This window comes from Haemorhous mexicanus, chromosome 2 (genome assembly GCF_027477595.1).
Source record: "Haemorhous mexicanus isolate bHaeMex1 chromosome 2, bHaeMex1.pri, whole genome shotgun sequence".
NCBI classification, from domain to species: Eukaryota; Metazoa; Chordata; class Aves; order Passeriformes; family Fringillidae; genus Haemorhous; species Haemorhous mexicanus.
The window spans coordinates 30,796,717-30,821,233 of NC_082342.1; the positions used below are offsets into that span (position 1 = coordinate 30,796,717).

At 39.4% G+C, this 24,517-nt stretch overlaps 1 protein-coding gene across 1 annotated transcript in view; it reads right to left on the reverse strand.

Moving 5' to 3' along the window:
* SPAG17 (sperm associated antigen 17) overlaps positions 1-17,705 on the reverse strand; it is an 85,885-nt gene extending 68,180 nt beyond the window's left edge. Inside the window, exons 1-3 of the mRNA XM_059840345.1 lie at positions 17,613-17,705; positions 9,125-9,265; positions 8,276-8,335 (exon numbers count right to left, since the gene is read on the reverse strand). Coding sequence (XP_059696328.1) covers positions 8,276-8,335; positions 9,125-9,265; positions 17,613-17,705 — 294 coding nt within the window. The remainder of the gene's footprint in view (positions 1-8,275; positions 8,336-9,124; positions 9,266-17,612) is intronic.
* Positions 17,706-24,517: the final 6,812 nt, after the last annotated feature.

A 24,517-nucleotide genomic window follows, 5' to 3' on the forward strand; every position in this document is an offset into this window, starting at 1 on the left:
AAGATAAATTAGATTATAAACTTTCACAGCTTTATTACTACCTGGCAGCAGTAACATGTGAACAGTGGTCAGCCCACTTCACAGTGTAGTTCTCCCATACCCAGAGTGAGCTTTCTAAAGCCCTGTCTTCCCTCTTGTTCTTGAAATTGTAAGAAATCCAGACCATCACATATGCCTCAGACTCATCAAACACTTCCTAAAAGAAACCTAATAGTTCCTAGAAGAACCAAATAAGTAAAATCCCTTAGTTGCTGACACATTTCAAGTTAATTTGAAGCAGGGTAGTCATCAGTCAAGAGGGTCTATGGATTACACAACCAAGCTGGTAATTGCTATTCAGATGTATTCTCCTGAGCAAAATAATAAAAGCACAGGAAAATGTGATCTTGACTTATTATAATCCGCTGTCAGTCTTATGAGTCCTTCACAAGCAACTTTTAAGACAGACTAGGAGACAAAAGCTGCATGCGTCATACTCATAATTTGTTTTTCTAAAGAAGACTTCTTTACATATACTATTAAATACTTCTGACTCTGTCATTGTCATTTCATTGACTAAAGCATACCACAAGCAATCATTTTGAAAGAATACCAGGAAGGATCTGAGCTAACTGAAATAACTTTTGTTTTCAGATGACACCTCCAGTGTGTTGAAAGAATTCAGTTTCTCATATTAGACCATTCACCTGAGTTCATTTTAACTCTCAGAACCTCTTCCCACCTATGATGTCAAAAGACCACTTGCTTAATCATTATCTTTTACTACTGACTTAATGACTCACAGTACAAAGAGATCTTAAGGACTCACATAAATCAATAAATCAATTGCATATCTGAGCAGAGCTCCATGTAATGCTTATGTATCCACAAGGTAGACTGTAAAACCTAAGATAAGCCAAATGAGTCATCTTTGTTACTCAGTGAAGATGTATTCCAGAGAATGAAAATAATTAAAGAGGATTTGATGATTCCTTGTACCCCACAGAGTTCTTTTCAACTCAGCCTACTAAAATGAAGCAATACTGAGCAAATATGAATGCTGTTCATGTGCTAAATATCTTCCTTTCTATTGTGAGAACATTTCTCAAAGCAGAAGCAAATGGCTGCTTGTACTCTAGAAAAATAACTTGTCACTCATATGAGTGAGTCTGTTTTTTGCCAAAACACAACACAGCTTGATCTGGTTAGCAGAAACCTATTAGAATCATCCATTGTTAGAAACTTTGTTCTCTAAACCTCTCTCTACAGAAAATCTGCAACCTGAGGGGATATTTTAACTGATTTAATCTCAGGGATGCTCTATGAGAATTTTTTAACACACATGTACAGCATTATGTCAAGTACTTATATAGTGTTTTAAGAAAAACAGAAATGGTGAATAACCTAATTTCAGTAAAAAAGAGAAAATACATTACATGAAAATAAGCAACATAACAAGATTAGAGATCTCATACAGGAGCTCCCACTTGGGATGTGCACCTCCTATGGCTCCCTGACCATTAGTTCCTATGAAAACCTAACTGCTTTAAGGGATACAAATATCCAGTGATTGGAAAGATCAGGCATAAGCACTGCTTTCTCAGGAAGGAGTTCTATGCACAGGGAAGGTTTTCTCACATGACTTTTCATATATCTGTTTTCTTTTAACACTGATTGGGAGGCAATAGTTGAAAAAGCATTTAAGTGATTTCAGAAGAACCCCTACAGAACCCAGACCCTTTTAGAAAAAGAGGACAGGCCACTCTGTTGTGATTTGTGTTCAGATGAAGGGATATATTGCTATGAACAAATACTGAAATGTTTACATTTCAGTGGGATGAATCTGCCCAGTAAATCTTTCCATTATGGCACAGAATATTTTAAGCTTCTGAGAACTAAATTGTCTCCAGCAATTTCAGCCAACTGAATCCACACAATGAACACCACAAAGCTAAAAGATTTAGTCATGCTTCTCTAACATTGCATCTGGCTAGGAAGAGAACCCAATCAGAGGTGGAACAAAAAGATTAAGAAACAAAATTGCCTCATCAAACCTCGTGCTGGCAGAAGCCATCCAGCTACATCTTGACAGAATTTTCTAAGCCACGTCAGAATATTTGGGCCAGGTATTTCCAATGGTCTTGTAGACTGGGCACCAGAAAACTGGATCTTTCCACCTTGGTTGGTCCAGCTTTGCAACAGGGCTTTGAGATTTTTTTGTTTAATTTGGAGACAAAGGATTTTATGATTAGTTGCTGTACTTGAGAAGAATGTCATACACGTTATTGTCCTTAATGAATCTATTACAGTCCCCCAAAAACTCTGAAGACAAAGAACCAGAAGACAGCATTGCCTTTGGCTACTTCAGAGAGTCCCTCTAGCACTTCAAGGATGACATTCTCACAGACATAATTGCTGTTTCCTCTACTTACACAGAGATCTCAACAAAACCTGCACAGAAAAAGCAGAAATTTGATATCAATTTGTATGTAGGCAGGAACTCTAATAATCTGTGAAGGAAACCCAAAGTCTTATCAGTGTTCTAAAGCAGATTTTAAATAGGTTAATGAAATTCAAAAGTTTATCAAATGTCTTCCCTAGAAAATATATTTCTAACAATTTGAGTATTACGAATGGCCTCAGGTCAAATAATTACAACTAACAGTAATAAAATAATAATGCTTGTTTCTAAAATCCTAGCTTTTGGACTATGAAGAGTCACTACTCTGAAATGAAACTAGAAGATGTGCATGTCAATTGCCTCATTTAAATAACAGAACATGACCGCTAGGACTTTAGGAAACAGAATTAGAAAACACAGGTCGTTTTCCTGCTAAAGCTCTAGACTTTTTTCCCCCAGTTTTAACATTTAAAAATGTTGGTACTTCTTAACATGACACATTGCTCCTGGAAAGGGATACTGAACTGGAGACACCCAAACTAACTGTGAACAGTTACAATTTACAGAACTGCCTGCTTCATAGCAGCAACGGTTTCCTCTCATGGAATAATTAAATCTGAAGGGAAGCCATACAATTTGATAACTAAAAGGACTACACAGGCCACCTGATCATGCAGTGGCATCAGATGCTCTGACAATGGCAAAGGCTGATGCAAAGACATCTTAAACCAAAATTAACAGATTCTTTCCCCAACATCCTCTTAAGTAGACTGACCTAAATACCAGGAACCAGCAGACATAGTAGATAAACCCTCCTCAGAAGATAAGACACTAAATAATTCAGGTAAATACACCACCTCATTTAGTGGATCATTCATAAAGCATCCTATATTCTGTAGTATAAACTGGTAGGAGCTTGGTAACAGATAGAAAAGAACTGAAAACAGATGAGTAGATAATGCCCGCAGCAGGATTTAAAGTCCCTTAACCTTCCCTGAAGCCAGTACCTCCCTAAAAGGCATATTCATTTAACAACAATTCCCAAGTGTACACATTAAACCCCTGCGTATCCACACAGTGTAAGGGCCAAGTCCTTGTGCAATAAAATTCTCTTCACTTGCATCCACACAATGCCACTTGACAAAGGCTGACTGGAAAACTGCTCCATTTTATTATGACATTTAAGAGTGCAGTATGAAATTTATTTTGTACTGGAATGAAAAATAAAATTAAGTCTTTCTATCCTTCTAACCATTCAGCATGGCTGCCAAGGTTGTTTCTGTCAAACCCTCTCAAGAAAACAATGACACCAGATAAGTTTTGGCTCCTGAGCTGTTCCATTTTACACCAACTTCTACAATTATTTTTGTTCAATTGGAATGAAAACAAAATCTTTCTAACTTGGATTAAGAACAGAATTCTATTGGCACGCATATATAGAGTGAGGTTTGGTTTTGATAGGGCTATCTTTACTTTTAAGAAAGCCTAATCTTGACCACAACCTTTTTTATGGTGTTGTGTCAAAATCTATACACTTACACAAAAATAGGAAAGCTTTGATTATATGTTTCCACACAAAATTAAAAGGCTTTCTTAAAAACACTTCTGACTAACATTATGTTTGAAACAGTTTTCTTAAGTGCCCTATATCCTGGCTACTACTGGGTTTGCTTTTCTGCCAGTGGCAGACAACTCTTCTGAGCTTGTAGTTGGGTGAAAATATTCCTTCCCATAAGTGTTATGTTCTGACATTAAAAGTCCCCTTTCATCAAGCTAAACCCAACATTTTTGATTTTTCTACCCTAGGAGTTTATTATAATGAACACAAATAAATGCATACTCGATATCCCTAGTGCTACCCTCCTTATTCCTTTTTCTGAAGATATTGTTAGACACAATGATGAAAGTCTAAAAAATGGGCATAGACAATAGAACAATATAAGGTAATAGAAAGGTATAAGGTATATAAGACCTACTGAAGAAAGGATATGAAAGATATTTAGAAAGAGAACATCTATTCTTAACTTTTTTAAAAATGAAATTCAGGCCATTGGGGTGAGTAATAGAAGGTAGTTTTGAATAATTATACACATGCATGCATATTTAAAAACATATATTTTAAATATATCTATTACCTAACAATAATTACATATAAAAATAATATAATTATACATATTACAATATACAAATTTATATAACATTTCATGCTACATCAGGAGCACCTATCCCAGGAAACACACACTCAGTTCCAATCTAAAGTGGACCTTCTCTCTACATCATAATGTGATCAGTGCTTCAAATAATCTTACTACAGTGACATTTACTTCATAGGTCTACACTCTACACATTCCTAACAAAGCATAAATTCACAAGATTGCTTGAAAACTGCTTTACATCCACTGCTTCCTGGCCAAACTTACTTAACTTTTTTCAACTTGGGCTTGTTAATTGTTATGTTTTACGGTCCTACAGAAGTTCTTCATATCTTGGTTATATATTTTGTTTTGGAAGTGACAGAAGAGGAATCTGTTTCATGTACACCCAGAAAACTCAAGGATTCTTCTGTATCTGCTACGGTCTATTGGCTATTAAGGCAAGAAGTACTGTGAACAATATGCAATTTCTCAAGGATTATGGCATCACAATCTTAGGGGGAAAAACAACAATAACAATAACAAGAAGCTCAAAGGAAAAAAACCCAAACATGTACAACATAAATAATTTTAAAACAATAAGATTTTATTTCTAACCAAATACCTTTCAGTCCTTTAAATGAGCTGTACAAAGCATGAGCTAATTAAGATTTAAACGCAAGCACTCAACTGAACTGGATTTTAATAGCAAAACTATGCATATTATGCTTGGCAAAAGAAGGATCTAGTTTGGGGATCTCCTTGGTTTGTTATTGAAACTGCACAACTAGTTGATATCTCAGTATGCCTAGTGATAAGGGCTGGCTGTAATGTATCTTGACAGTAAGCCTGGAGCTTCTCCTGCTTTTATCCATCCAAAGGTTTGAAGTTTCTGAGCTGACACTGCTTCCCTGTCAGCAAGGAGGTAAAATAAAGTGAGGCTTTGTATGATAACAATCTGTCATGCAGATCTGGAACAGGAGAATCAAACAGGTCTTGTGCACACCCAGTGATGACAAAAAGTAGAATGATTTGTAGTCAAAATTTTGTATTATCTTCTGTTTAAATATTTAAAGTTCCAGCATGTGATTTGAAATCTTATGTTTGCTTGCTCATAACATGTGAATATCATAGATAATTCACATAAATCAGGTGGGATTACAAGATCCTGGATAACTTAATAGTAACTTAAAAGTCCTTACTATTTCAGATTCAATGAAGAAAGAAAAAAAATAAGAGACAACAGATGCCAGCAGATATAAGGATGAGTTTTTTTTTTTTTAAATGTATCAGACAAAAAAAAAAAATTAACATGGCATTGGTCTGGTATTGAATCAGAACACTGATCCCAGAAACCCACCGACTCAAAAGAAGAGAAAGACTGAGCAGGCAGACTAACTAGCATTAGAGGTGAGGTATAATTTAATCAATAGCATAAGAGAACTGTGTAGCCAACAAGCATTAATTCCTTTGTTTGCTAAAATGCAGAGATAATGAAAAGCTTTGAATGATCTTGGGACCTCCCACTACCAAAAAGCCCAGAGCAAAGAAGGACTAACAGGGTGCTGCTGGATCCACGGGTGGTGTTATTTTCTACTTGAACTCTCTCTCTCTCTCCCCTCTCTCTTCTATTTCTAATTAATTGTTAAATAAAATCTGTACATATATTTTTAGTATTGCTAGATAAAATCTGTACATATACTTTTAGACAAGTAGGTCTTTTTAGAAAAATTGTACGTTAATAAATTATGAAATCTGTTCATGTATTACAGGAAGCATAACATTTTCCCTTTCATATATAAGGGAAAAAATTATTCCTCAGCGTCTTTATGAGAGAATCAGCCTATCATCATTCAATTAAGTGCTTAAGTACAAAATTACCAAGCAGGACTCCTACCCCCATCAAGTCATGTAAGAGTCAGAAAAGGTGTTGGACACCTACTTCTCCTGGATTTGGAAATCTTTTAGCTACATATTTATAAACCCTGCCCTGAGCCTTTTCACTTTGTACAGTAAGAGTAATATGAGATACGAAACAATGAAATGATAGAAAGCTTGAAGGGGAATAACTTGGAGCAGACAGCAGGAAATGTTTTAATATGATATAATTAGCCTGCAGTGTATCATGAACCATTTGTTAAAGGTTCTTGACTTCAAAGCACTGCAGACTGCTGCACTGAAATTTATTAAAACCCCTGCATTTCAGTGGATGCAAAGTGTAAGACCAATGGCATGGGTAACTACATCACTACTAATACCAATAATAACCACATTACTATGCATGTAATTAGCCCCAAATTCACACACATGTTACATGCCAGATGTTCAAAGACCACTGAATGTCATGAAACTCACAATATCTCTAAAAATGAATATGGAAACTTTTGGAAATGGCAGCACGTTGAATCCTGCCACAGAGAACAGTATGTGGAAATGATAGAAATGCTGCTCTCAGAAGAACTTTTCACAAGCCTGTGTTTGGGCCAACCTTGTATTTGTTTATCTTTGCTAGTGGAAGCAGTGAAACTTTGCCTGCTCAAACTGCACATAGAATGTATGTGAATATTCAGGAACAAACTCTGCCCAGAGAGGTGGGATCTCAATGCTGTGGCAACATGATCGATCTTTAATTTGCTACAGCCTGAACGGAAACTGAGTCCAAGCAAAAGGTCAGAACAGGCATTTTATATTCTGTGTTAAAGGAGGGGAGGAAAAAAATGTCTTTGAGGAGTAAAGTAAGTAGCTAATGAGACACAGCACTGACAGCTGGAATTTAATAAGTGTCCACTTCACAAGTAAAATTGCTCTTAGTAATTAAATGCAGGTATCATACAAAGCTTCTGCTTAGAGCTAGACTTCAAAATCCTTCTGTCAAGTAGGACTGAAGAAGTTTTACATACCAGGTAATATAAGGGTGAGTTTGCCTGGGAGGCTAGTCCTAAATGAAGAGGGTTAATTGCATAAAATTCACAGTCCTTTCAGTGGTAAATAATTCCAAAGGGACTTGTTCAGATAGTAGCCTGGCATTACTGGAAAAGCAGACTGTCGCTAAAAAGTACTGTTATAAAGTCCACCAAAACCTGAGACACATAAAAAGTTTATTAGTCATTGCAGAAATAAAACACAAACAAAGTCTTTTTAGAGGGATCCAAAATTCTTTACGCTCCAGGTCTGTAAGGACCATAAAACTCTACCTGAGAAAATTTTAAACAATCTTCTAATTAATCACAGGATTTTATCACCTCTCACAAGCTGTAAGTAAAACATTAACAGGGTAGGAGGAAGTACTCTTTGTGCTAAGCATGATTCCAAACCCTGCTGACATAGCCCACTAGATGAATCAGGTTACATCAAACTGAGATTTTCATGGGTACTGGCACACAGAATAGTGTTTCATATAGGGGACTGCATATCCATAAATGAAGGTATAAGTTTCTAAATTATTGGGAGGGTCTGAGACAGAAGAGTCTGACAGGTTTTCTGTAATTTGAGATATCACCATCAAAATATGACCATGTAACATATCCTTCAAAAATTAAACTCTTATCCCTGAAACAGATTTTGGTCATCACTTAATCAGCAATCTGAAAGAATATTGCTGGTATCCCAGAAACAAAGCAGTTTAAGTATCTAGATGGTTGAATGTTTTTACCAGCTAGAGCAAAAAAATTTGCATTTACTCAAGAATGTATAACAAAAGCACACAGCTCTACACACTTCAGTGTAAAAGACCACTGACTCTGCAATACCTGTTTTAACATACCTCATAGTACATAGGCACATCCTTAGCCTTTTTTCCCTTTTGACGCCCAGATTCTGCGATCTGCAAGTAAATAAAGCATTCATTACCCAAAATACTTTACTCATTATTCCCTTTTGCAAACACTACACTCACACTCCAAAACAGTGAGGAATCATCTTATGGCAACCCTGTACCTTAGGGAGGGAGTTTTTTGTGATCAGCACCTTGAAGAAAAGTCTGTAACAAAACTTCACTTACAGGGAGCAGAGCAGCTTACATCATAAGCTTTTCTTTTCCCATTTTTAACTCCTATGAATTAGAGCAGTGAAGCTAGTAAGAAGAGAGTAAGTCCTATGACAAGTGGATGAGGGAGCTGGGGCTCTTTAGTCTGGAGAAATCCATTTCTCAGGGGAGACCTTATCACTTGCTACAACTCCCTAAAAGGAGGTCATAGCAAGGTGGGGATCAGCCTCATCTCCCAGGCAACAAGTGACAGGACAAGAGGAAATGGCCTCTAGCTGCACCAGGACAGGTTTACGCAGGACATCAGGAAGAATTTTTTCACAAAAAGGGTTGTCAAGCCTTAGAATGGGCTGCCTAGGGAGGTGGTAATGTCTGTCACCATCCCTGGAACTGTTCAAGAAATGACTAGATGTGACACTTAGTGCTGTGCTTTAGTTGATAAGGTAGTGTTCAAAGGTTGCACTTGATGATCTCAAAGATCTTTTCTAACTTTAACGATTCTATGAATTTGTGTAATTTTTGAAACTTCCACAGAGTAGTTTATCATTACCACAGACCAAAGAAGGTGGGATCTAGAAGTCACATCTACAGTTTGGCTCATTATTAAGAGTTACTATCTTGAAATACCTGTTTGTAAATGTCTTCAGATGTTACCACACTGAAGAGTTTTCGCAGTGGCACCTGCACAGCAAGAGCCAGGGCGTGGGTGTGGATTTCATCCTCAATCTTGGTCCCAACAACGAAAGTGATGCTAGGCTTCCAGTCATCCTACATTCCAAAATAAAATATTTAAGGTATTAAAACTCATGCCAACAAAAGTCCGCTACAGTTTCAAAGAGTAATCTTGTAGAGACGGCTTTATGTCACTTTAAGACAAATTAAACATCACTGTATCAACCACTGAAATTGCAGGCAACTCGAAAAAGCCCCTATTACTTTGTCCCAATTCTTTCTGCCATCAGGTGGCAGCATTATGCCACGGAAAACAAATATGTCTACTAACAGCCTTAAACCTTTTCGCATGCAAATGATTCATTAGCATCGCACAAAGATGTACTAACTTTTAAATGGGATTTGCAGATTAGACAGTTCAGGCAACAAACAAGAAGTGAGTTTTGAATATATGTATTATTGTGATTATTCGATGTAGAGAAAAATTAGCAATTTTCAGCTCCCTCATCCTGTGAATTAGATAATGCCCAGATACTATTTTCAGTACATTGTAGCATTATTTTAATGATGTTTTATGAAGGTATTTTTATGCATAGTATGGGTCTTGCATGGTTTCACTAAATATTCGGAATAAAGAAAAATTACTTACCAATGGCAAGTTGTACACTACAATATTGATAAGTTAAAAACACTAGCAGTTTTCAAACATTTGCGGTAGCATACACATCATGTAATGTGAAAAAAGGTTTTCAGCACTATTAAAAATGCAGAACAAGAGAAGACAGGAACACTTTCTTTAGTGATGTACATCCACAAAAGCTTAAAAATTATGTAACTTAAGCAACTTTTACCGGTTACTGTCTTTCACATTCCTACTAGAATCCCTTTCACAGAGTTGCTATCTCCAGCAATTCTACATCTCACTCTTGAGTATTCTTTACCAGCATTAGTGGTAGCTGAACTAGGAGCATTTGTAATGGTTGTGATGTACAGGAATCACCAATTTTTAATTTTTTTCAATGCACGTCTGCATGTGTAAACTGCAAGGATATCAATGCAGCTGCATAAAGGTAAACATGGAAGGGAATTCAGTCAGATCAAGGCAGTCCCAGGACAGTCACATTAATCAGAGCAGTCACAGTCCAGTGTGCATTATAGCAAAGAAAGATTTTAAGAGATTTAAGATAGGGTGGTGACTTTAGGATACTGAATATTTTAATATATTTATATTATGTACAATGTCCTTGTAGAATAGGAACAAAACAGGAGCTGAGTTATGGTAAAGTGAGGAAAAGGACCATTCTAAGAAAACGACTCAGATGGTAAAAGAAGCATCTTCTTCCAGTTTTATAGTACCATTCTTCATCTGTTCCTTTTCTTAGCTGGTAAAAAGCCTACCCAAATGTCTACAATTTGAGTAACTGATGGCTTGGGATGGGAGAAAGCCACAGGTGACTCAAGTTTCAAAACAGTGCATGTTTGTATGATGGGAAATGGTTTGTCAAACACTCAGGGTAACAAAGGATAACATCACATGACTATGCCCCATTTTTCTAACCACAGAATATTCAGGAAAACAAAAAACGATGTAAAGATCACCTGGGTCATTAAGTGAAACTGCAAGTAGCTACAGATCAGATAACTAATCCAAAAGGGTGCCTACAGCTCCAGACATCATGAACTTCTTTGATGGTTTATTGCAGCACAAAATAAACCTCAAGTTTTTTAAATTATGAAGTGCTAGAGAGATCAAGCACATCACTGATGATCTAGGAGTGTGCAAACGTGGTGGAATTTATGAGTGTCCAGCTGCACTGGGGCAGCAGACACTGCTCACTGGCGAAGTGGCAGCAGTAGTGGGGACTGCATCAAGTGCACTGAATTTCATTTTGCTCTTTGAAGTCTTTCTGCCTAAAGCTGCAAGGTAGCTACTGGTGCACAGCACTGTGAAAGAGCTCTAGGTATTCCAATATTGTTAACATGCACAGGAGTTGCACCTGATCTGGATTAAAGCTATCACTGAATACCTGACAAGAGTTGGACAGTAAAACTTCAGCATTCTTTGAACAGAAAGTATTTAGATGCCCATGCTTGTGTGGAAATGCATAATTTTCTAGGCTCTCAGAACTGAGATTGAAATGCTCTCATGTGGCAGTATCCTGGTGCTTCCAGTGCTGACCAGCACACACAGAATCTTTAGAAAAACCATCTACCTGTGGCATGAGCTAATGGAGCAATTATTATCACTACAGTGATGACCACCAAGAGAGGGAAACAAGGTCCAGTAAGTCTCACAGAGAGATGCTGACAGCTCAAGAGCAGCAAGAGTCAAGAATGTCAGGTTCTACTCAGGATCCTATGGTAAGCATGGTCCAGCAGTAATACAGAGCTTACTCCCACAACTTCCTGCAGTTCTTCACATATATATACATAAAAATCTATCAGAGAGTTCTAAAATCTTGCCTTATGCCTTCTTTAGTTCCTCCTTAAAACATGCTGATAGCTTGCTGCCCACAAATTAATCCTGCTTAGCACCGCTTAATAACACTGCAACAACAATGTCTGTGGAACCTCTCTTCCTTATTGTCCTCTCTTATTTTTTCACCCCTTGGTCACAACTGTTCCTAGTTAATTTCTCCTTCCTTTTCCACTCTCTTTTCCTGAGTCACACCACTTGTCTTAATGTTTCCCCCACCTCTGACTTGCTCCCCAGCTCTTGTCCTCTGTCTCCTTGTTCAGCTAGTCTCTAGTTTCATTATCCAATCCCACTTCAAACTTTCTCCATCCTCAGATTCCTTCTTCAAATTCTTATTCTCAAGCTCATATAATTCCCAGACATTTTCAGAGTTATTTTCAGGTTGAGCAATGAGGCCTTCCTTCACAAAAGTACTAAAAGCCTTTCTAAGAAAAGAGAATTTTCCTTATTTCCACTGTGGTGCCCTCCTCAGCAGCCAGTGACAAACCACCAAAGCAAAACATAAGGGTAGGTCCTGCTTGTGCAAAATGAGTATTTAAAAAAACACAACAGGACTTACACAAACAAAATTATCCAACTCCAGATTTTTGTTGTCCAAGAAGAAATTATCATCAGTGGGCCGTATGTTCTTCCCACTGAAAATGCTCTGCTTCAAAGAAACAAGCTGCTCCACAGAACAGCTATGAGAATATTTATACTACAGGCAAACCATTGGCTAATACATCAAAATAAAATACATGCAATAAGCCTCTATAAGATAACTGAACTGGTAGTGAAAATTATAAACTTACTTAATTCTACAGAAGTATATGCGGCTCGATACAAGAGTTTTGCACAAAAATTTAATTATTATTAGAGACAGCCTATACCTCTGTAGTGCTAAATGAAGAAAAGAAACAGCTTTTCTTTAAAAAGTGCAGCACCTGGGAATGGGAGCTGGAAGTAGCTAGTAAATATCTGAAGCAGCTACACACATCTTCACAGCTAGTAATGATCTGGACTTCCCGGAGTCATTAATAGCATGTCATCTATTTCTAGACTGACCAGTTTTGAAGCCCTTAAAGATCATTTTTCAGAAAAGCTGCACACTGAGACCATGAATTGAAGTCAATAGTCAATGTGCAGCATAAATACACAGCTCAAGGTGTTTAATTGATTAGACTATTTTCTGAGGTTAAAAATCTAATATTTTTGCAATACTGCGTTTATATTATCGATCCTGTAACAGTATCCTTAATGTTCAAGGCACTGAAAGGACAGAGAAGAAACAGACCCTGCTTCTACAGCTCACCACCTAAAATCACAACATAAAAATGTGAAGGAAAAGTAGTAAAATGTATATGGTTACTCTAAAAATATTTTCTCCCTCAATATACAACTGCTCCTCTACTTAGTTTTATTCTTTCAAATGTTATTGTAGTATGAAGGCTTGAGAAAGGATCTGAAAGAGGATAGATTAGTGAACCTAAGACTACCTCAAATGACATTCCCAGCTTAATGAACAGGATAGAAAAAAACATAAAAATAACTACTGGAAAATCATGGAAACAGTCCAGAGAGGCTGTCACTGAGAATTTAACATGAGCACTACAAACTGCACAAAGAAGACCAAAATGCAGGGAGCAGATATCCCACAAAATCAACAATGCTGGTTCAAATGTGAATTTAAAAGAAAATTGAAGCTGGAAATGTGGCATTGGCAACTGAATATTGCTTAAGCAATCTGAAACAAACTCCAATTAAGGGCAGGCCAGATCACTTTCACTGGAAAACATCCAGTGGCAACCACTGCTACAAATGACACTGTCCTGGTTTTAAAACTCCTAGCCATGTCAAGAGCTGAAATGCACCAAAGTCGCTTGGTGTTAGAAATAACCATCTGTGTGGGAAACTTCTATGTCCCTCAGCTGGAGAGGCTCCAAATCCGCAACATCAACCTAATTCTGGAAGCTCCATGTAAGCAGCAAATGGCTGTTCAAAATCCTTGCTTTCACAAAACACAGAAGGTGCCTTATCTTCTCACGATTTTGCTCTCAAGGCTCCATTGTGTTCCTCTGTAATGTGATTTTTCCCAGCTCTTAAAAACCAGCACACATAGCCTGTATATCTTCATCACAGCAGTACTGGAATAGCATAGGTAGGTAAAGAAAATATCTAATTTTAATTCACATTGAAGAAAAAAGCAGACGCAGCACACAATTTTTTTTCCTTCCTTTTTATACCTATCTTGTTTTCTCTGCCTCATTTCCTAGACACAAAAGGCCAGCTGTTCTAAGGAAGACAGTTTAACAAGTCAGGTATATTGTTTATTTTTTCAGCACCAATTTCTAGATCTCTTTGGCCAAGGAAAGCATCAAGCAGCCATCTTACCCTCCTCCTATTTCCAGACAATCTGGGTATATGTCATTTTATTTTCGTGGTACTTACTGTTGTGGGATTTACTGTTTTTTTGTTTCGTTGCTTTTTTGGTTGTTTGTTTGGGTTTCTTTTTTACCTGCTGTGTGTTTGTTTTGTTTGATTGTTTGGGCTTTTTTTCCTCTTAGGACAACAACCAGTAATTTCATTTCATTACAGCAGAATTTCAAATTTACCTGTAAGGGCTGAGAAGAATAATTTGAAAACTCAAACTCAAAACATCTGAGCATCAAGCATATTAGTGATTGATGAACAATTAGAGTAGTAACAACTCTAGCACTCTTTACTTTCAACAATGAGGGAGCTCGTAAACCAGTAAATACAACTGGCATTACTAAGAAAAGTTTTTTATCAGGAGTTTTGTAGCCTTAAGGTGACATCTCTGCTTGGAAATCTGCAGACCCACTTTCATGGCTGATGACACATCCACATTTACTAATGGCTTTTGTTCTTAAGAGCCTGAGCTTTTGCTGTACAACATGGGCAAGTGAGAGAATATCAAAGCTCAACAGAACATTAATTTTTCTCTGAAGAGGAAGTAGTATGAATAGCAATCAAAAGAGGAGCCATCCTATTCAGAACATTTTTAGAAGTTTCACAAGATTTTAAGTTCAATTTTCAGGCCCTAAAATGCCAATGAAATGAGAGGAATCATACAGATGGAAAGTCAGCACAGAACATGGCTTACTGCTGCTATGCTCAGTTATACTAGTTAATAAGAACAAATAATAAATGACAGTTATTTCAATTAAGGGCTGTATTTGCCCAGAATTCACCATTTACTTAGTAAATATCACCCTTTAGCTACTTAACACATGCAAAGTTTAAAACTACTTAAGAATCTTAATTTATATTTTGCAATTTAATTCTGTAGTGAGCCCAACCAAAATAGATTATAAATATCTGAAGGCAAATACAGTTTGCAACTCCATGTTCTTCTGCACAGCACATTACAAACAAGAAAGATATACATAAACTATAATGTGAGGCTCTGGAAAATCCATATTTCCTCCGTATGTATTTTCAAGTTGTGTGTTTGCCAGTTTTCACAGTGCATTTAGTAAAAGCAATTATTTGGTTAGTAAATACCATTTAAATCATATTTTAGTTAGTATACCCGTTCATAAAAATCTTAACAGCACTGGTAAAATGCTTTTCATAGATCGAACTAATAAAATAGTGTAAGTCATAAACACATTAAAATGTGAAATTTCACCACTCGGTCTATCTGGTACAATTTAAAACCAGTTGTAGTAAATTCCCTTTGCCTTCAATAAAGGAAAAGAATATTTTTCAAATTGGTACAAGCAGATCTAAAAATTCTTTACATATGAATTATGAGGAGAGACATTTATTTACTTGATAGGAGTTCCTGTCATCTCCCAAATCATTTCCAATTCATATGGTATTTCATAGACAATATTGAGGACGAGTAAGAAGTAAGTTTTATGCACTATGTCTGGTGAGATTTAAAATTGAAGCTGTTCAACACTCTCTTTTACAGACTGCTTTTAGTTCCTGAGCTTTATATATTCGAGTTTAAACTTTGTATGTTGCATGATTACTGGGGTAGGGCGAGTGGGGAGAGGGAAAGTGTGGTTAGACTATTTGCAGAATGAGATGTGATTTTTAAAAATCATGTTTATCCTTTAATAAAAACCCCTATGTGATTAAGTAGTTAAGATATTCAATGCTCTCTGTGTTCAAGAGGAAGGAATTAAATTTGGCAGCAGAGCCGTACTTGTGTCAAAGATTTGCTTTTACAGAGCATGTTTATTTACATTATGTACACCCACATTTGGCCACACTTGATGAATCTTGATTCACACATGCTCAGAAGAAATTTGCTGGCATTTGACAGTTTTGCACCGAGTGTGCTCTTGCCCATGACTGTAAGAGCTGAATAAGAACACTCCTGCAGAAATTTCTCTGGCTGCCCAGCACCTCAGAAGCCTGAGTTCAAGGTGACCACAGCAAGGGGACAGTTTTTCCCAAGTTCCCAAGGCTCTATCTATGAACAGCATGGCAGAGAAAATTAAATTAGCTTAACTGGAACAGAAAGCAGCCAGACAATACCAGAATTATGGAAACAAGGAATCTCAAATCAGCCCCCATGGGTACAGGAATTAGGATAATCTTTAATTAGTTGATCACATACCTTTCCCTACAGAATTCTTGCCCCATTCAGTGAACATTCAACTTTTTTTTTTTCATCTGCCTCAATGAGTGGTCCAGAATAATACCAACTTTAACATTTCCTAACTTCTGAGCATTTTATTTCCTACCTTTAAAAATACTTCAATATAATGGTTTGCATTTAAGAAATGTAATAAACTATGTGTAGAGGCAGTAGAGCATACAAAGCACCTTGTTCAGTGAATTCACTGCACAATATCCACAGCCACAATAAACACCACCATAAAAAAAAATAATCACTAATTGGCACCTTGCTAGTAAGCACAGGAGGAAGACCAGGAACAGAGTAGGTGATGGAGATTGAACCTTCACCTCATTCTTACGCTTCAGGGATGTTTCCCAAGAGAAGAGACAAGATTCACACGTCAGAAAGGGCTCAAGCATCTTAGAACTCTACTTAAAAATTTGTGTCCTAGTGAAAAATGGGAAACAACAGCCTAAGCTGTTCAAAAAGTGGTCTTGTTTGGTTAAACTTGAATTAAATGGTTACTACCAAATAAAAGTAAAAGCGAGTAAATATTTAAGAGATTTTTGGACAACTGTGAGCTTTTCAGGAAAACCAATTAGCCAGTTTAAAAGCCACCTCCTGAATTAAAAGTTCCTCATATTTAACCAGTGCTGCTGGCATATTAAAAGAAAAAAACCCAACAAAACACAAACGTGCATCAGCTAAAACACAAAGTTGCTCTTTTTTTTTTTTTTTTTTTTTAGATAGGGCACAACAGGAATCCAGAAAACAAGGAAACCATGGAAGCAATTTGTCTCACTTGCAGAAGCCGTGCTAGATAAACACATGTGAGATAAATATTATTGTTTGCAAAACTACCGCCCTATTTTGAAACCAAATTCTCTCTTGCAAGTCAAGATTTATGGGAATTACATTGCTTACATAGAACCTGGAAACCTAAATATGCCTTTAGATCCTCACACTCTGTAAAAGAAAAAAAAAAAAAAGGAAAAAAAAGTGCCTTTTAGCTGCACACACTCGGGCAGGAAAATTACAGCCTCACATTTTCAACGCTACAGTTAATGCTGTGTCAGCACCTCCATCAAACCTCGTTGTTCAGCAGTTTATAAAAAGTTCACTCCGAGCCGAAACTTGGCACCCAGAGCCCAGAAAGGAAAGTGCCGAGGAGAGGAGGAGCAAAGAGACCCGCAGGGCCACGCTCGGTGGCGGGGGGCAAAGGGGCAGGGGGGCTCCGCCGCACACCGGGACCATTCACGGCCCTCCCCGGGGCCCCCCGGCGCTCCCGGCAGCTGCGACGCCCGGGCCGGGTATTGGGAGCGGCCCGAGCCGCCTCCAGCCCGCTCCCCCCTTCCCCCGGGCCGCCGGCTCTGCCCCTCGGCTGCCTTCACCTCCTCGAGGCGGGCGGACACCAGCGCGGGCTCCCAGCTCGGCAGCATGGACACCGGCGTGTCCCGGCCGGACTTAGGCTGCTTGGGGCCCATGGCGGTGCAACGGCGGCGGCGGCAGCGGCAGCGGCAGCGGCAGCCCCACCGGCCCCACCGGCCCCGCCGGCCCCGCGGGCCCCACGCGTCGCCCCGGAGACGGCGCCCGCGGGCGGAGCCTGCCCGCCAGGGGAGCGCTGGGCCCGGCCGGGGCGGCCGCCTCAGCTTCGCTCCGACGGGGAAGGCTGGGGGAGCTGGGGGTGCTCAGCCTCGGGAAGGAACATCAGCAGTGTCTGTAAACAGCTAAAGAGGGTGTCAGAGCACGGAGCCGGGCATTGCTCGGTGATGCCGAGCCACAGGACAAGAGGCAGCGGGCAGAAACTGATGCCCGGGAAGTTGCACCTGAATATGAGTGCGAACTTTGCTGTGTGGGTGGCCGCACACTGAAACAGGTTGCCCCAGGAGGTTGTGGAGTCTCACTCACTGGAGATAGGCAAGAACCATCTGGATGCAACTCTGTGCCATGTGGTTCTAGGAGCTCTGCTTAAGCAGGGAGGTTGGAGCAGATGATCCACTGTGGTTCCTTCCAACCTGATGGATTCTGTGCAATCTCTTGGGGCTTTTTGGGTACTTTTATCATCACTTTTGAGACAACAAGCAGCCCTCATCACAGCCCCCCAAAGGAGAAGCCTCACCGAGGCTGTGCGGGGAGTTCTGGGGTGACACGCTCACAGGGATGCCAAGTGACACATCTCGTCCCCGGGCCACATGGCAGCACCCATGGCAGCTCTCGGTGTGCCCCTGAGGAGGGTGAAGGAGCGAGCTCAGGCCTGGTGCCGGAGCGTGGCCCGAGCGGCGAGGCGGGGGGCGCGCAGGTGTGGGCAGCCAGGCCTGCTCCCAGGCCCAAGTGGCTCTCCAAATACTACCATATGTTACGGCGTTGGGACCAGAAGGGGAGAGGGAGGCACTGTTGGGAGAGAACAGGAGAGCTGCCAAGATAAAGAATTCATTACAGAGGAGTCATGTCGTGATCTCACACTGGAGACGAGTGAAATATTCTGTGTGATTTAACATTTGGTGAAAATACCCCAAACCACATGCTGCCCTTCCCCCTCCTCCTTGTATTGACCGGGGTTGCTCAGAGCCTCCAAATCTTTATTTTATTTTCGTCAGAGCTTAAAACCCTGCTGTGCGGTGCGTTACTGCCTTAGAATTTCATTCTGGGATGATACTGACCTGGACTGTGTGCTGTATAAAACACCTTTCATTACAGAGCTTCAGTGAAGGAATAGGAATTAAGCTTCATAGGGGATGTAACAGGCAAATCTCTCATCTTTTTACTTTGCAGAAAGGTATCTTCCCAGCGTTTCTAAATAGTGATACAGTTGGTAACATGGGAAAGCTACACAGTAGATTTGCCAACATCCATTAACATTTCCCCCCCAACCCATGTCTTGGCTGGTATCCATTTTTCTCTTTTTGAATTTTTTCTTTTATTGTCCACAAAAATAAAAAGAAAAAAAAAGAAAAAAAAAGTCAGGCTTCACTTGTTCAAAGAAACAGGCTGCATGACATTATCACCATATCCTTGTTCTTCACTAAAGTCTTGGATACACAGCCTGTGCCTGCAGAGGTGCACTGACAGGAGTATGGAAAAGAGAAATGGGGCAGGATCACCAGCTGATGTAGCAGAACAATAGAGGGGTTTGGGGTTGAATGCACAGGTAATGTTGCTAAATATCCTAACTATGAACCATCCTTCAGATTTTTCATGGCTGAGTTTTCAAGAATAAGAATAAATTTTGGGAGGAGTGCCAGGAGAGGGTTGTGCACCCAGGTCTAGATGGTGTGGCTGGAATGTGCATTACCATGAATTTGGTGGGAAATGATAACTGTTTAATGATGCCCATACCTGGATCTCTGTGCTCAGATCATTGGAAGGTTAAAAACCAGAGAGACTGATGTTAGCCAGCCAGCAGCTCAGAGAGCATAGAGTAGCTGTGAGAACCATGAGCTGGACTGTTTATATCTACTGTGGTTTTGCCTGATACATGAGGACTATTTGAAGGAAATGGCTTTGTTCTGCTTACCACCTTAGTAATTGCATCTTGATAACTTGTTTGTTGTTGGCTGCTGTGGCAGATAGCAAGTCCAAGTGAAGTAGGACTGCTGATCACTAGGACTTTATACCAGTTAATTTAAAATTACCTCCCCCACTCTCACAAACAAAGGAGAGGAAGAAATTGTATTTATGCTCTATTAAAAAGGGTTGTAGTGTATAGAATGGGTTTTCCATCAGTGAAGTCAGCTGAAGACATGTCCTGTTTGGCTGCTTGTCCTTGTCCATTCTGTTGTGCTGCCAAAGATGCTTGTAGGCCAAGCTGTGAACCAGATCACTGAAACCCCCTTGGTTTAAATTGTGAAACAGACAGACAAATCAGAAATACTGGGAAACTACAGCCTTTGTTTCCTCCAAATGGTCTGGACTGCACAGCATCCAGCTGCATGTTTTGCAGCTGAGCCATCTGAAAAACTTCAGCTTCCTTCTGATAACTAAAATATGAAGCTTCTGCAATCTCAAAACTTGTATTAGCAAACCTGAATGTAATTCAGCTATACTGATAAGCCTCTGGTTAGAGGAATAGGTAAATTTCAGATTTGGAGAGACAGTATGCAGTTTGGGGTACCTTCAAAGAAAACAGGGATGTGCAGATGTAAGCTGGACATTTCCAAGAAGTGAAATTTAGTCTAGGGCAAGAGTTAATGGGACTATCTGTGATGACTTTGTTTGTGACAAAAATATTTATGGTGAGATTTTCAGGGAGAGTGGCAACCCAAAAAGTTCAAGATCAGCCTTTAATTTTTTGCCTTATTAAAAAACACCATTTGTGAATACATGTGTGGAGTAACCTAAGACATGAATTTACAGTACACCTGCAACTCTGAATAATACTCTGTGTAAATAAAGTGTATCTCACTTTTCCCTGGGAGACAGGTTAACAAGCCTGTGTGTTGTGAGTTTTTACAGCAGGGTAAGAAAGCATGCATGGTTAATACTGGGGCACCAATACTCTAGTGTACTGTGGAGTAGCTAGACACAATAATGTCTGCATGCCCACACTTTTCATAGTAGTATAGAAGCAGTGTTTAGAAACAAGGTATTCTCTTTACCTCCTTCAGGAAGAGGAGGAACATTGGTTGCCTTTTCTTTTAGGGCAACTTAAAGAACATTTGCACTTCCTTGTTCTTCAGTAAAGTCTGGGGAGTGGAAAGGCATTACTAGTTGTACATGTCAGTTTTTCTCTACTTGATATTTTCTGAAAGACTATGGCTGACTAAAGAACCAGTAAAGGTTTTGACTCATTAATTAAAGCCTGATTAACTGAGAGGGGAATTAATTTAATCCTGCTTGTTTTGTTTTAAAAATGTGCTTATTTTAAATTCTTGAAAATTATTTGGAAAAAATAATCTTTTTAGTAAGAACCATCACCTTCTTAGCTTTAGTTGGAAAGTAAGCAGAATCTCTTTGCTTGAGTCCTTAAGAAAACACTTAATTGCTTTTTACTGCTTTCATAAGATTTGAATATTGCTGAAACTGGAAGGCTTCTTGAATTATGACTTCAGAAAGCTGTTTCTGTTTTAGAAAACTGGCCAGAAAAGTTGTCTAGAACAGCTAACATGGCCCTCAGCACTGCTAAGGAAACAGCCTTTCATCCTCCTTATATTTCTAAAAGAAGAAAGGTATTAAGAAAAAAGAAAAAAGCACACTTCCTCCCCCTTAACCGTCCCACCCCCCCAAGAGAACACTGCTGAGTCCTTTTTACCCTCAGAAAGGAAGAAGAGGAGGAACATAAAACTCATTTTGCTTTCCTTCCCAGTTTCATAGCACTGCAGCATCTGGGCTGGGAACAGCTTTTGCTTGAAGTTTGCAACCCCCCAGGACACAAGTGTCTCACAAGTTACACAGATTTGACAGCTACAGCATGTGTTACCAAAGCCTCCCTGAGCTCTCACATACCAAGCTGGATGCAGGAGGTCTTTGCCTACAGTTGCTGCTCTGGCCACCAAATGATTCTTTATAATTTATTTCTTCGTCTCTAAATTTGTTTATGCAATTTGCATAAAGCTTCCCACATGGGCTGAATTGGCCCTGTGGATGTGGACCAAGTATCTGTTTTGGCTTTAGGATCTGGAAAGGTCATTTCTACATCAGAAAATTGTAAGTGCATGTGCCCTGAAAGGGGTAAAGGTTAAGCCAAGTGTAAATATATTAACACATTCCCCTTCTGAATATGATGTGTGCTCTTATTTTTCTAGTGCCAAAGATCAATAACTTCTTCATTAGACTGAGTTCTGATCATGAGACAATAAAACAACCTCTCCTTCTCAGACTATAGTGGGCCTTCCTGATAAAATAAGGGTTGCTAGATGTTTGCTGAGCTGTGAGAACTTGCAGGGATGGTTAGAGGGGAAGGGAACAGCTGGATTGTGAAGACAATACGATTCAGACAAGTCCATCCACCACCTGGCAGGGCCTGCCCTCCAGTGCTGGGCCACTGTCTGCACACTCTGGGCCTTATCTATTTAAGCTGGTCCATCTAATAACATGGCCAAAAGCAAAGCAAGTTGTAGATATTCCCTTCTCCCTCCAGCTCTTGCATTTAGTGGGTGCCTGGCCAGTCAGTGTATTTTTCCCTTCACTCAAACATTTCCAGCCACACTGAGTTGTAAGTGTTTGTAGCCTCTGTTGTTTATCAGCACTATAACATACAGAACATATCAAACTTTCTGTAAATAAATACATTTACATTTAAGAGTCTCCACCAACTTTGTTTTACCAGGAAAAAAATCTCAAAACCTGCAAGGCCCTGTATTTAATTTTGGAAAAGATGCTTTCTTAGTCTGCTCTCCCACGTGCATGCATATGCAAGGAGAATGTTTTTTTCCTCTCTGTAGCAAATGGCATAAGGATTCCTGGCAAAGCTCAAAATGAAATCCATTATCATCTGTCAGTAAAATGACTTCCAAATTCCAGCTGGATGCTGCGCAAAAGTCTCATTAAAGAAAGATTCCTGCATTTGGTATTGTAGTTCTACTGTCTGTAGGTAACTGAATTTTGGAAGTAGGTCAGTGCTATCAGCCAGAAAAAAAAAAAAAATCCAAATTGAGGTATCTCAGATTTTAATCCTGACCCTTTCCAAAACAGATCACAAGTTGTTATATTTCTCCCTAAAGGAACAAATCTAAAGAAAACATTCTCCCAGTCTTCCAGAAAGCCAAACTCCCCTTCTCCATTCAATTCTCCAGCATTTTCAAATCCTGCATCATTGTGTGCTCTCTTCTGGCACAAAAGGAGTAGTTGCCCTAAGGTAATAAAGTCTTTCATGGAGATCTGCTTCTGTAGCAGTCCTTACTTCTACCACCGTTCAGAAAGGGTGTGACTTGCACGGTAGTGCTGAGCACTAACTGCTAACATTTCTCAGCAGCCAAACAAAGCAAAGTCTAAATAAGTAGGATTTGAAATATTATGCCATTACTGGTGCAAAAAAAAAAAAAAAAAAAGTTTCTAATCCATTAAAAACAAACATTAGCACCATAGAGGGTAAACAGACTTAAGCTGTATGCCAGAGTTTGCAATGAAAATATTGATGAAAAGAGGTGGAAAGACATGGTGTATTTATTTTTTTTTAAAAACAAGAGAATATTTTTAAAAATAAGTGTATGCTGTACTAGAATTGGAGTAACTTAATGGCTAGGGCTATACTTCTTTGGCCTTGGTATTCTCATTCAGTGAACTTTTAGTTTTTAGCTGGATTTTCTTAAGGTGATGTCTAACGGCAGAATAACTAAATTGCCATATTATAGACTATAGTGAAACTGTTGCTTTGACTTTATTCCCCCTCATTTCTTTCTAAACCATTTTCCTGAGCATATACACCCCCCAATAGATCTGGTTCAGTGAGCACATTTTGGAAAGAAGTACATGGAGTAATGACTATTTCCTGCTCCATTTTGGCTCTCAGTCACACTAGTGCCTGAAATCTTCTTTATAGAACAGCCATGACTAAACTTCCCAGTCCTAGGGCTATATCACGAAACACTATCATGCCTTACAGTGTCACCCACTAAATCCTTTACTCTTTCATGACCCTGAAGTGCAGCTACTGTCTCCTTACTGCAGACTGGAAGAGCATCCTGTGCTTCTCTCTTCTCCACCTGCGTCATTTCTACTTCACCAGCTTTTCTTATTCTGCATCTCCAGAATTCAGACTGGACCACACACTGTGGCACCATAAAGAATCAAATCCAGCATTGCCCAGCAGGAGCTCATCTTTCACCAGCACTTCTCTTCTGCCAGTCCTTGCTTCTAGACACAGCTGGTCCATGTGATCTGAGCTACACCTGCCAAGAATCCCATCCTGTGAACTCCAAGCACAGTGCTCCAATTAACGTATTTGTGTAGGTGTGGTCTTCTTCCTCATCAGCTGTGCTGGAATGCCTCCTCTCTTGTTCTTTATTGGGCACCTCGCTACCACCATTTCCCAGGCAATTAAATGAAATAAAAGAATATGGAAAGGCTGGCTGCTGTGATAGCTGGTGAGTTCAAAGCCTAACAGTTGTGAGCCCTCCTCTAGAAAGTCCAGATAATTCCAGAATTTACTTAGTCCTAACGGCATCAGGATCTAGCTCTGAGCCTGTGCAGTGTCATCTGCAACTGTTGTAGCTCCTGTTACTTGGAAAAGGATGGTGAGAACCAGGCAATAGAAATGTGCAGGCTGTTGGCAGTCTCTGCCTGCCAGGGCCTCATCTTGCACCATCCTACCAAGACAGTGAGAATTGGAAAGTACTATGAAATGTGGCTTACCTTTGTG